Source organism: Schistocerca piceifrons, chromosome 3, assembly GCF_021461385.2.
Source record: "Schistocerca piceifrons isolate TAMUIC-IGC-003096 chromosome 3, iqSchPice1.1, whole genome shotgun sequence".
Lineage (NCBI taxonomy): Eukaryota > Metazoa > Arthropoda > Insecta > Orthoptera > Acrididae > Schistocerca > Schistocerca piceifrons.
Window position 1 is genome coordinate 792160641 of NC_060140.1, and position 12667 is coordinate 792173307.

The 12667-nt window shown below is 41.8% G+C and overlaps 1 protein-coding gene across 1 annotated transcript in view; it reads left to right on the plus strand.

Moving 5' to 3' along the window:
- The first annotated feature begins 407 nt into the window (after positions 1-407).
- LOC124789070 (kazrin) overlaps positions 408-12667 on the plus strand; it is a 1028805-nt gene continuing 1016545 nt past the window's right edge. The window contains exons 1-2 of the mRNA XM_047256362.1: positions 408-531; positions 5671-5783. Coding sequence (XP_047112318.1) covers positions 408-531; positions 5671-5783 — 237 coding nt within the window. The remainder of the gene's footprint in view (positions 532-5670; positions 5784-12667) is intronic.

Here is a 12667-nt window from a genome sequence, read left to right on the forward strand (position 1 = left end):
ACAATTCATCGACAGTAGTGAAATGAAAGGTCAAGAAGGGTGAAGTGTTATGCAAGCAGAGTAACATAAATGCTCTCATAGAAAAATGGAAGGACAAAGGAGATTTCTTGTTCCTGACGGGCAAAGAAGTTCCACCTCAACAAACGGAGCAACCACAAGGCCATCGACAATTTTGGAATATAATTACGTAAAATCCTTAATAGATGTGTCAGGTCACATAGCATCTTATGCCTCCAATTTACGAAGAGGACTGAAGTGGTACCGCAAGATCGCTTTCGGGCTCCTCACCAATACGGCAACTGTCAAAGCTCATGCTATCTACAAGCACGTAATTGGCAAAAATCTGCACGTAACTGAATTTCAAGAGAAAGTTGAACTTGCACTGACAAACAATGGAAACCCGAAAGATGTGCCAGGATCTCCAGGAACATCAAGTTCATCAGAACCAAGTCGTGGAAGAAACTGGCACCAAGAGAAACAGGTGCACATCATGTTACCGACGATACCCTCACAAATTTGGACGCATTGCAGGTATGAAGAAACCAAAGCAAGTCATCACAAACTGTAAGGCTTGCCCGAATGAGAATTTCATGTGCTTGGACTGTTTTTTCATTATTCACACATGTAAAGTAAAGCATACAGCCTATTATTTACTTCAAATACGTTTTTAGATCTGCTGTGAATTCGTAACCCAAACTGTTGAGTTAATAAATTTGCGCATTTATATTTGTTTCGTTCTATTCTTCCAAAAAAAAAAAAATCATTTGTCTGAAAAGCTGAAAGGAGTGTTGATTTGTAATTAAAGGTGCAAGATTGCCATACACATAGCCCACATAGCGTAGAAGGTATGATATTGCAGAAGATAACTTCACAGGCCGTATGTCCAAACAATTATACACCCCTGAAAAATGCCTGGAACTGGTACATAACCTTGGGCAATTCAGGTCCGGCAGCCAATGAGTTGATAGTAGATGTCTCGTCGAACTCAATTCGGTGTCCGTTCTCCAGAGCTACCACTCACTGATCGGGATATCGCGTTCTACACGGTGCTGCTCAACAGTTCGCACAGTCTGTCCGACATAAAACTGCTCACCACACACGCGCTGTTTTCTATACTCCTGGCGTTCTGAGGCCTACGTCCTTCATAGGCCTCATGAGTTGTCAAGCTTTTGCTGGAGGCTAGAATACTGAATCGATTTTACGCCTCTTTAGAAGCCGGTCAATCTTTCCTGAAATGGAGACACAGAACGCGGAAAATGCAAGTTTGTTCGTGTGTTCAATGTTAGTTGTACAGTTTTATAGCCGGCCGGAGTGGCCGTGCGGTTCTAGGCGCTACAGTCTGGAACCGCGTGACCGCTACGGTCGCAGGTTCGAATCCTGCCTCGGGCATGGATGTGTGTGATGTCTTTAGTTTAGTTAGGTTTAAGTAGTTCTAAGTTCTAGGGGACTGATGACCACAGCAGTTAAGTCCCATAGTGCTCAGAGCAATTTTGTACAGTTTTATATACACACTGTATACTAACGGCAGCGTAATTTCATATTGTCGATTATCCCTTTATAAGACTGAGATTAAATAGAATCCTAATTGCCTTTTTTGAAGAACCAGTATATTATTTATTTATTTTTGGCTGCAGCATCTTCCCATACTTCAATTCCATATGAGAGGTACGGATCTATTAGAGTAGAATACACCATCAGCTTCCGCCAAAACTTCGTAACTTGTGACACTGTTCTTATTACATAAATTTATTTTCGTAACTTTTGGCAATGAGATCAGTGTGATGTTTTCAAGACAGCTTCCTGTCTATACTTACGCCAAGAAAAGCAGTTGTATCATCCAATTTTATTTCCGTAATATCGTCAGATACAACATTCCATTGCGCTCTATGAGGTTACTGTTTTGTTGGAAGAATAGTACACTTTCTTTTTACTAAGATTTTAGCTTAAGCATTACTTTTGAAGCAATTCCTCGAGCCATGTGAGACAGCAGATGAATTCAGTGCCAGATCATTTTCATTGACCCCCATTTAAGATCAGCTGTTGTACATTGTGACTGGATCATTAATACAGAGTATGGACAAAAAAGACACCTGAACGTAACCTTGGCGTACAACACACGGCAAATTACTTGGGAAAATTAACGTTCTTCCTAATGTGAAAATGCATTCCAACGTACAACATGGCCATGTACTTACCAACGAATATCCCACTAAAATTTAAAAGCGTTGCAACAAAAAAATCTTGTCAATACTGTATTTAATCATATATCTGTTACTTATTAGGCTACTATACGTCAGTAATAAGTAAATGACAACAGTGACGCAAAAGTTTTATCAGGAAACAGCTAGAAGTTATACATGTTTTAAAAAAGAAGATATTGTGAATTGTAGCAAGTTTCCAAGACAGGCAAAATTGATAAGACTTTACAGAAACTCAGTTCATTTGCAAGTATCAAATGTTCCATTGTCAAAGACCTTCTGTTTCAAGATACAAGATGGAGCACGACCGATGAAATATGGCTTAACTGGCCCCATATTTTAAAAAAAAATATCTGAAAATATATAGCACTTTACTCATCATAAAGTTCTGCGCCTGAGGAACTATCATCATATTCAGAATAGCTGAAATACATTACATGTCACTAAAATGTTCAAAACGCGAAATATTTACAAACGCTGAACAAAACACATCCTCATGTCCAACAATAACAAGAGCTGTATAAAATGGCATAAACTGCTTATGGCGGTCACTAGAGTGTGTTCCGTCATGTGATTCTAAAATCAGTCACCAGACCGAAGTACGGACCAAAAACCACAACTCCTTGGTACACTATCCTCCAGGTACAACACTCTCCTCTATTATATTTTTTATGAATTGGCTTGACTACTGTGAATTTCAATTCAGATGGGAACACCTACGGTTCAAATGGCTCTAAGCACTATGGGACTTAACATCTGAGGTCATCAGTCTCCTACACTTAGAACTACTTAAACCTAACCAACCTAAGGACATCACACACATCCATGCCCCAGGCAGGATTCGAACCTGCGACCATAGCAGCAGCGCGGTTCCGGACTGAAGCGCCTAGAACCACTAGGCCACAGCGGCCGGCGGGGACACCTATAAATATAAATAAAACTTGACAGATTCACTGTTTATGAAAGTTTGCAAACGGTGAATCAATTAAGTTCAAATGCAGTACTCTGTAGGTAAGAACACAACGAAGATGACGGGACTGGAGATACTTCGAAAGCGTTGGTTTCCAAGAAGCAATGCTCCTGATCTTCCTCCTGATGATGGACAAAATGTCTTGGAAAAAAAATTAGCGATTGGTTACGATATGTTTTTATTCATACCATAAACAGTTAATCACTGAAACAGTCTACCAAAAGAGTTGTATATGTGAGAGAAATACACTCTAAGGAAAAGAAAAAAAGACGCAGGAGAAAATACTTTTCCGAATGTAATAGAAATCGGTAGGGACAAACAACTGGATGAAAAGAAAGAGCTGCACGAATTGAGCAAGTCAGTAACCTCCTTGGTTGTCATTCACCGCAACATCACAGCACAGAGGTATGTCGACGATATTCTACACCCAGTTTTATTGTCCTTCATGACAAGCCAGTTTGGGCTTACATTTCAGCATGATAATTTCTGTAGACTTAGAGAAAGCTTTTCACAATGTTGACTGTAATACTCTCTTTCAAATTCTAAAGGTGGCAGGGATAAAATACAGGGAGCGGAAGCCTATTTACAATTTGTACAGAAACGAGATGGCACTTATAAGAGTCGAGGGGCATGAAAGGAAAGCAGTGGTTGGGAAGGGAGTGAGACAGGGTTGTAGCCTCTCCCCGATGTTATTCAATCTGTATACTGAGCAAGCAGTAAAGGAAACAAAAGAAAAATTCGGAGTAGGTATTAAAATCCATGGAGAAGAAATAAAAACTTTGAGACTCGCCGATGACATTGTAATTCTGTCAGAGACAGCAAAGGACTTGGAAGAGCAGTTGAACGAAATGGACAGTGTCTTGAAAGGAGGATATAAGATGAACATCAACAAAAGCAAAACGAGGATAATGGAATCCAGTCGAATGAAGTCAGGTGATGATGAGGGAATTAGATTATGAAATGAAACACTTAAAGTAGTAAAGGAGTTTTGCTATTTTGGGAGCAAAATAGCTGATGATGTTCGAAGTAGAGAAGATATAAAATGTAGATAGGCAATGGCAAGGAAAGCGTTTCTGAAGAAGAGACATTTGTTAACATCGAGTATAGATTTAAGTGTCAGGAAGTCGTTTCTGAAAGTATTTGTATGGAGTGTAGCCATGTATGGAAGTGAAACATGGACGATAAATAGTTTGGGAAAGAAGAGAATAGAAGCTTTCGAAATGTGGTGCTACAGAAGAATGCTGAAGATTGGATGGGGAGATCACATAACTAATGAGGAGGTATTGAACAGAATTGGGGAGAAGAGGAGTTTGTGACACAACTTGACAAGAAGAAGGGACCGGTTGGTAGGACTTGTTTTGAGGCATCAAGGTATCACAAATTTAGCATTGGAGGGCAGCGTGGAGGGTAAAAATCGTAGAGGGAGACCAAGAGACGAATACGCTAAGCAGATTCAGAGGGATGTAGGCTGCAGTAAGTTCTGGGAGATGAAGAAGCATGCACAGGATAGGGTAGCATGGAGAGCTGCACCAAACCAGTCTCAGGACTGAAAACCACAACAACAACAACAACATCAACAATATCTGTCCGCAAACGGCGAATGACTCTACTGCTTTTCTTCATGCTTGTCGAAACTATCATCAGCTCACCCGTATCACTCCCCATTTGAGAAAATTTGGAGTATTATTGGCAATGCCCTCCAATCAACTCGGGATTTGGCGATCCAACGCGCCAGTTGGACAGAAGTTAGCACGATATCCCTCGGAAGGACATCCAGAACTCTACCAGTCAATGCCAGGCCGAATAACTGCTTGCATAAGGGCCAGAGGTGGATAAATGCGTAATTGACTTGCTTAATTTGCGAAACTCTTCGTTTTGAATTAAACATCTGATTTGTCTGAAATTGCAAACATTTGTTTGCCTGCACATACACGTCACATCTACCGATTTCCATCCCATTCGGATAATTCCTTCCTGATGCATGGAATATATTTTAATTTTTTTTTTATGTTCAACTTTTAAACGTTCACTGCAAGTGAATGAGTGAATATCAATCTTTTAAAAGTAATCATTAGAAGAAATGCGCAGTAAGTGGGCAGCAACGTTATTTGATCTTGGAACTTGACAGCGAGGCTCTGGAGCCCTGGCAGAGAAGGCGCGCCGGTAACGCGGCCTTGACCGCGGAGGGTATCACGGCTTTGTGTCGCTGGTGGCCGAACAGGCGATCAGAGCCGTTGGTCTCTCGGCGGCCGGGCCCCGGGCCTCGAGGTGCAGTCGTTACGCTGGTTAGCCGTGTAGGGGTGGGAAGACTCCCCCACCCTCCTCTCTTCCCCCCCCCCCCCCCCCACCACCTCACGAACACCAGGGACTAGCGCTGTGGCCAGGAGGCGGCGGTGCAGGCAGTCTGCCCGCGCCTGCGCACTCGTCTGCACGGTCGACGCGCGCGCTCTGCGACTGTGTGTACCGGGCACCGGGACGCCTAGCGCCGTGACGCGATGTGAGTGTGGAGCCTGTGTGTACGTGTGGTGTGCGACGTGCTGCCTGGTGCTCCTGCTGGATGTAGTGCCGCCCTGACTGCGTCTCTCGCTCTCTGCCAGACATGTCGCTCAGTGGATGTGAGTACCAGAAGCGTCGCAGGCTGTGTACAAACACGCCGCCAAGCGCAACCCGCTTTTCGCGCGCCTCTTCTGTTGCTTGCGCTGAGTCGTTCACTTGTCAAAAATTCAAATGTGTGTGAAATCTTATGGGACTTAACTGCTAAGGTCATCAGTCCCTGGTCTTACACACTGCTTAACCTAAATTATCCTAAGGACAGACACACACACCCACGCCCCGAAGGAGGACTCGAACCTCCGCCGGGACCAGCCGCACAGTCCATGACTGCAGCGCCCAAGACCGCTCGGGTAATCCCGCGCGGCCGTTCACTTGTAAAACAGTCTATCGCTTTGTCTAGCGATTTCGGCGCTTTTCTTAGATGATATCAGTACAAAATTTTTAACTGTTATAAACTTATAGGAACTGAACGGTGGGCTCAAGTACTTCATCGGGAATGCTTTTCTTCCTCTGAGCACAAGAGTCTTGTCCCTCTGTGCGAGAGATAAATCTTTAGTATATCTTTTGAGAACAGAAGACTAATAGATGAGTGAAGCACAAGAGTCTTTTTCCTCTTTGCGAGAGATAAATCTTTAGTATATCTTTTGAGAACAGAAGACTAATAGATGAGTGAATTTGTACCTGCACATACGATGTGTAATCCAAAGGTAACGACAATTTTTTAGTTTCGCGGGCTATATACACCCTATATTAATTTTTGTTATCTTGTTGGTACACTTGTACCTGATGTGCGTTTTCATTTTCAGCTGTTTTGAATACTAGTTAATGTTGACAGGCGGAAAGTTATACGTATTTTCGAGTGCTCGGCAAATTTTTTGCTTTCGGAAAAGATGGATTAAAATAATGCATTAAGTTTTACTTAAAAAATGGGAAAGAGTCCAGTACCGCATTCGAAATGTCAACTGTGGCTTTTGGCGAATCTGCTATGAGTAAGACAGTATAGAAATTTAGGAGTGGTATAAACGTTTCAGGGAGGGTCGAGAGGACTTTGAAGATGACGACAGACCTGGATGCTCTAGCACATTGATTACTGACGACAATGTGGGGGAAATAAAGAAAATGGTTCTGGAAAACTGCAGAATCACCAGCAGAAAACTTGCTGATGATGTTGGTATATCCTTTGGCTCATGCCAAGCAACTTTTCGGATGTTTTGAGTAGCGGAAAACTTTTTTCCGAAACTGTTGAATTTCGGCCAAAACCGACGTCGCGTGGACATCGCTCACAAACTGCTGTATGAAGACAACGATCCAGAGCTTCTAAAGAAACTTGTAACAGGTGGCGAAACATAGGGGTACGGGTATGGCCCAATCGTCCCAATTTATCGACTAGTTCTATCACATGAGAAGGTTCTTCTCATTGTTCTGTTCAATTACAGTGGGACAGTGCAGCCTGAATTCTTACCATATAGTCGTTCGATCAATAAAGAATACTACCTGCAAGTTATGCGCCGTTTGCGTGAAGTAATCCGAAGAAAACGACTAGAATTGTGGCAATTGTGGAAATTGCATCACGATAATGCTCCCGCTCACGCCTGACTGTTTGGTCGTGATTTTTTTTTAGCAAAAAACAAAATCGTTATGTTGTCTCAGCCACACTGTTCGCCGATCATGCCCCCCCTAAAAGTTATTTCAATTCCCCAAGAAAGGACGTCATTTTGCCACCATTGATGAGATAAAAACGGAATGGCTGACTAAGGTGAACACCATAACGAAGTTTTTGTATGTCCACCCTTGTGGTTGGAGGTCTGGAGGACTTCGGCCGGTCACTGTTGTAAGAAAACAAAATACCTACAGCCGGCCTTAAGGTGTCTTTTATTGTGTAGCTATTAGTTTCGGCGCTCCAATGCACCATCTTCAGGTCTTAGTGACCTATTCAGCATAAACTAAGGCCTGAAGACGGCGCATTGAAGGGCCGAAACTGGTAGCTACATAATAAACGACACCTTAAGGACGGCTGTAGGTGTTTCATTTTCTTACAACCTTAGCGAAAAGTATGTTCCAGAAGTGGTTTCAAGATTGGAAAAATCTGAGGCACAAGTGCATTTATCTGCGTGGGATTGCTTGATAAGTACAAAGCTGATGTTGATGAATAAATAAAGATATTCTAAGAAAAAGAAAAATTCCCGTAACTTTTTTTTATCACACATCGTAGCCTACTTTTATTAGGACCATCTCACGGACGGATTACCATCAACAGTGTCACATGCTGAGACACTGCGTATAGATTTCGAATTTAATCCAGCATATTGATGCTATGTATGGTCATCAGGAACTTGACGACATTGCCGGCCAAATACTGGCAGTGAAAATCTCTCCTACATATCAGGAAGCGAACTGCCTACTTCATTGTCGAGCGTTATCACATAGGCCTGCGATAGCGACGTCGGTTGTGGAGGAACGTAGTGGAATTAAAAGCTAGAGTGCGATGTTGGATCCCCTATCTATAATCTTGATTGTGGTGGCAGATTGATCTGTAGTGTAGCGCAAGATATTGGTGAGGTTCAAAGATGCTAATTTGTGAGAGTTCGCGAACCCAACAGTGTGAACGCCAAATGAAGGCTACGGTAACAGATTTACGGTTGCGCCATATTTAAACGCTCTTTGCCGCATTTAAGCACATTTCACCATTAATACCAAGCCAGTAAGACAAATTCATCAAAGGTGTATTAAATAATGGGCATGTCCTGACCAATATTTTGACGCATATTATTATGTTATAACACTGACTTTCGGAAATATTGTTAGCCAGAGGATCAGGATGCAGTGAACTACGTTTTTCATTCGTGTTAAACTTTGACTAACACAGCAGCTTAACTAACAATAAGATCCTTTAAAAAATATTTTGAATTTATAATCTTGCCTACCATTGCCTTACATACGCTATCTCCTCTATGAGAGAAATATTTAGATAAAAAATAATAAAATTTGATGAATTTGCTAGTTATTAAATGCAAGATAAATATTTGAAAAAAACTGATCCATTCGTTGTTATGCTAGTTATTTATAATTGATGCTCCTTTTTGTGATGCACAAGAGTAAGTTCCATTTGATCCATTGCATGATATTTCTGTGTGATGGGGAAAACGATTTCTTTCTATGTTTTTTAATCGGTTTTCATCGTGTTTCCACGCATCCGAAACGACGTTACTGTAAACATTAACTTTTTTGACTTGGGCAATTTTTGGAGCACGCGAGCTGAACTATCAGCATAAATTTTATTTTTCTGACCCCAATTATAATTCGTCTTAGCCGTTTTCGATTGTTCTACAATTATAAGTGCATACCTCTGCTACCTTCAAAGGAATGCAGTCACCTGTCTACTAGAGTGCACGAAGGGTAGTACAGTTACGTGTTGAAAACAGTTGTATAGTAATGTGCGAAATAGAAGAATTGTGTAGATTTTGATGCCTTTCGTCACCTTCATTTAGATTTTTATCTTTCTCTTCTTGTGACCCTTGCATAATTGTACAGTTATTTCAGTCACATAACAGCTAGCTTGTATATGGGTGGTGCCTTCTTTTAAAGATAGCGTAGAGATTACACTGCACTTTCAGTGATATTGCATGTCTGTACAATGTTTCAAGCACAAAATGCGGGAGCTTAGTATCACTGTATGTCTACAATATGAATAAGAATCAGTCCCTACATAGAAATACCTTAATATATCAATTCGTTGAGACATGAAATGGAATGATCGCACACTATAACCCGTAGATAAAGCAAATGGCAGATCTCTGTTCACTGGTACAATATTGAGAAAATGTGATCAGTTTACAAGGGAGATCCCATACAATAACCTCGTGCGGCCCATCCTAGAATATTGCGCGATTATGCGAGGCTCATTCAAAATCGGAGTAATTGCGTATACTGAACGTGTACAAGGAGCGGAGTACGGATGGTCACGGTTTTATTTGACTCCTGGAAGAGTGTCACGGAAATCATGAAAAAACTGAACTGATAGAAATAAACGACAGTGGCGCAATATTTTGTCGTGTCTAGCGTGAAGAAAGGCGTAGTGCTGCAAGCCAATTAGAAATTAGGGCGAAAACATCAGTGACAAAATGCAGGAAAGTCTAGAAAGTGCACAAGCAGACGAGACTTCCAAATGCATGAGTAAAATCTATATTACCTAGAAGCAAACCAAAATTGAGAAAGTTGTTTCATTCTGGAGCACTGATGTTTTAAATAAATAAAGCAAACTCAAGTGGTAAAATAAATGTGCATTTTTGATATTATGTATTTATAGTTTAAACTTCAGCCTGCCACAGGTATGTCTTACAAGAGTTTATTGACAACAAACCATCGTCGGATTCTAATTTATTAAAAGACCATGGTATGCATTTTAAAGTTGACACAAATTTTTACATAACACAAATACACGAGGAATTCTTCGCACGGAAGTATACCATACGTGAGTAGTCGCCGCATTTCCTTTTTTACTAACATTAAAACCATTGATGAAAGTTTCCTTGAAAGTCAAATAAGAAACAACATAAGTTTTTCGAATTTTGAACAAAAAAAAACTGTATTTACCTTTGCGCAAAAAGCCAGTATCGAGTACAAAATGAGGCTTCAGCGGAAAAGTAAGGAAACCTGCAAGAGCCATCTGAAGGTGGACGTGTAATAAATCCGAAACCGGTAACGGTTTGTTTTAAATTGTAGCTCGTATACTAAGCTACAGCCACATATCATATAGACATGCTGCAGCCACGGTTCTGAATATGCCTACTTTTGACAAGATAGAATTTTTAGTAGTGTAGTAGCAATGAAGAATTTCAAATACACTGATGGATGGGAAAAAAATCGCAGGGCCAAGAAGGAACTGTCCGACATAAGCAAAAGTTGTTTGATTTTTCATTTGTCGCCATATTGTCCGTAGTTGCTTTATGATTGTTGAGGTTATTTTCGTTCTGTCGTCGCAACTACAAAAGATGCAATTTTTTTGTAGTTGCAACGACGAGAACGAAAATACCCCAAGAAAGTTGTTAGGCGTGTTTCTACACCTGGAAGATGATGTCTATTAAAATTTCTCCCAGGTCGTACAAGAGTGGTGCTAGCAGCGCCACTATGAGGACGCAAATCAGGTTCACTTTAAACATACGATGTAAAGCTTGTGAGCGTTAGTTACCTACCAGACTGGACGTGGTGAGAAGATGTTAGTCAAGAATGCCTTTATAAGGCAACAAAGGCGTGTTTATCAACTTTTCACTGAGTTTCAACGAGATCGTGTAATAGAGCTATGAGAAATGTTGCAGAAAGACTTGGCAGGAACGTAGCCATTGAACATGATGCTCGCAGCGGTCATCGCGAGACTTTTCGTCGCAAGGAGACCGTGCTTCGGACGGCCTCGAGGTGTGTTCGGCGTAGGACTCTGGCCGATTATAGTGCATCTGCCGCAATTTGTGCAGCAGCTGGCACCACAGTGACACAACGAACTGTTACAAATCGATTACTTTAAGGACAGCTCCGAGCCAAACGCCATGTAGCGTGGATTCCATTGACCCGAGACCACCGCCATTTTCCGACTTAAGTGCCGTCAAGAGAGAGGTCATTGGAGAACTGGGTCGAGGTCTTTTGTGTTTCCTGAGTTAAGCTGGTTCTGCCTCGGTGCCAGTGATGGACATATGTTGGTTAGAGGCAGAGAGGTTGAGGGCTAGCAACCAACCTGTCTGCGTGGTAGACACATTGGGCCTACACCTGAAGTTATATGTTAGGAGGAGAATTCTCGTGGTGATCTCGCGCACCCTGACTGCGAATTTGTACGTCAGTCTGATGATTCGACTGATGTGCTGCCATTCATGAACAGCATTCCAGGCATTGTTTTCCAGCAAGATAATGCTCGCCCACGTAGCTGCTGGTGTAACCCTACACGTTCCACAGAATGTCAACATGGTATCTTGGCCTGCTCGATCACCAGATCCATCTCCAATCGAGCACATATGGGACATCATTGGAGGACAACTCCAACGTCATCCATAAACAACATTAATCGTTCTTGTATTGACCGACAAAGTGTAGTATGGATGGACCATCAACACTAAAACTGACAATGGGCACCTGTACAACACAATGTATGCACATTTGCATACTTGCATTCAGCATTCCAGTGGTTACCAGCATTTCACATTTGTAGTGGCTTATTTCGCACTTACGTTAACCTATGATCTTGGGAAGTTAATTACTTAAATACGTTATAATAGACAAATCTATTCCCAAAATTTCATGACTCTACATTAATTATGTGTAGCTGAAACTTTTTTCCGTAATTGTACACTCATCCGTCGAAACAATATGACTATTGCGCAATTCGACGTTGGATGCCGCGTAGTGCTGTTGCGGGAACGTGACGCGGTAACAAAAGTATGTAAACGAGCAGGGGACCAACATAGCGAATATATGGGCTAAAAATGGAGAAATCTTTTGAGGCAAGTGACTTCGACAAAAGGCAGATTATTTTTACGCAGAGCCTGTGAACGAGTATCTCGAAAACGGCTAATCTGGTCGAATATTGAATTGTTACTGTCGTGAGCATCTACGGAAAGAGGTAGAAAGACATTGAAGCTACCACTAGACGCTAAATGGTTGGACATCCACGACTCTTCGCGGAACATGGGGTTCGGAAGCTTGTCTTCTCTGTAAAGTAGGACAGATGGTGATCTGTAGCATATCTGCCGAAAGAGCACAATGCTGGTGCACGCGCAAGTGTTTCTGAGTACATCGTTCATCGTACATTGTTGAACATAGAGCTCCGCAGCGGACCACCCCTACGTGTTCACATGTTGACCCAACGACATCATCAATTACGATTGCAGTCGGCACGAAACCATCCGCTGTTCGACTGTTGATCAATGGAAACGTGTCGGCTCTTCGGATAAATGCAATTTTT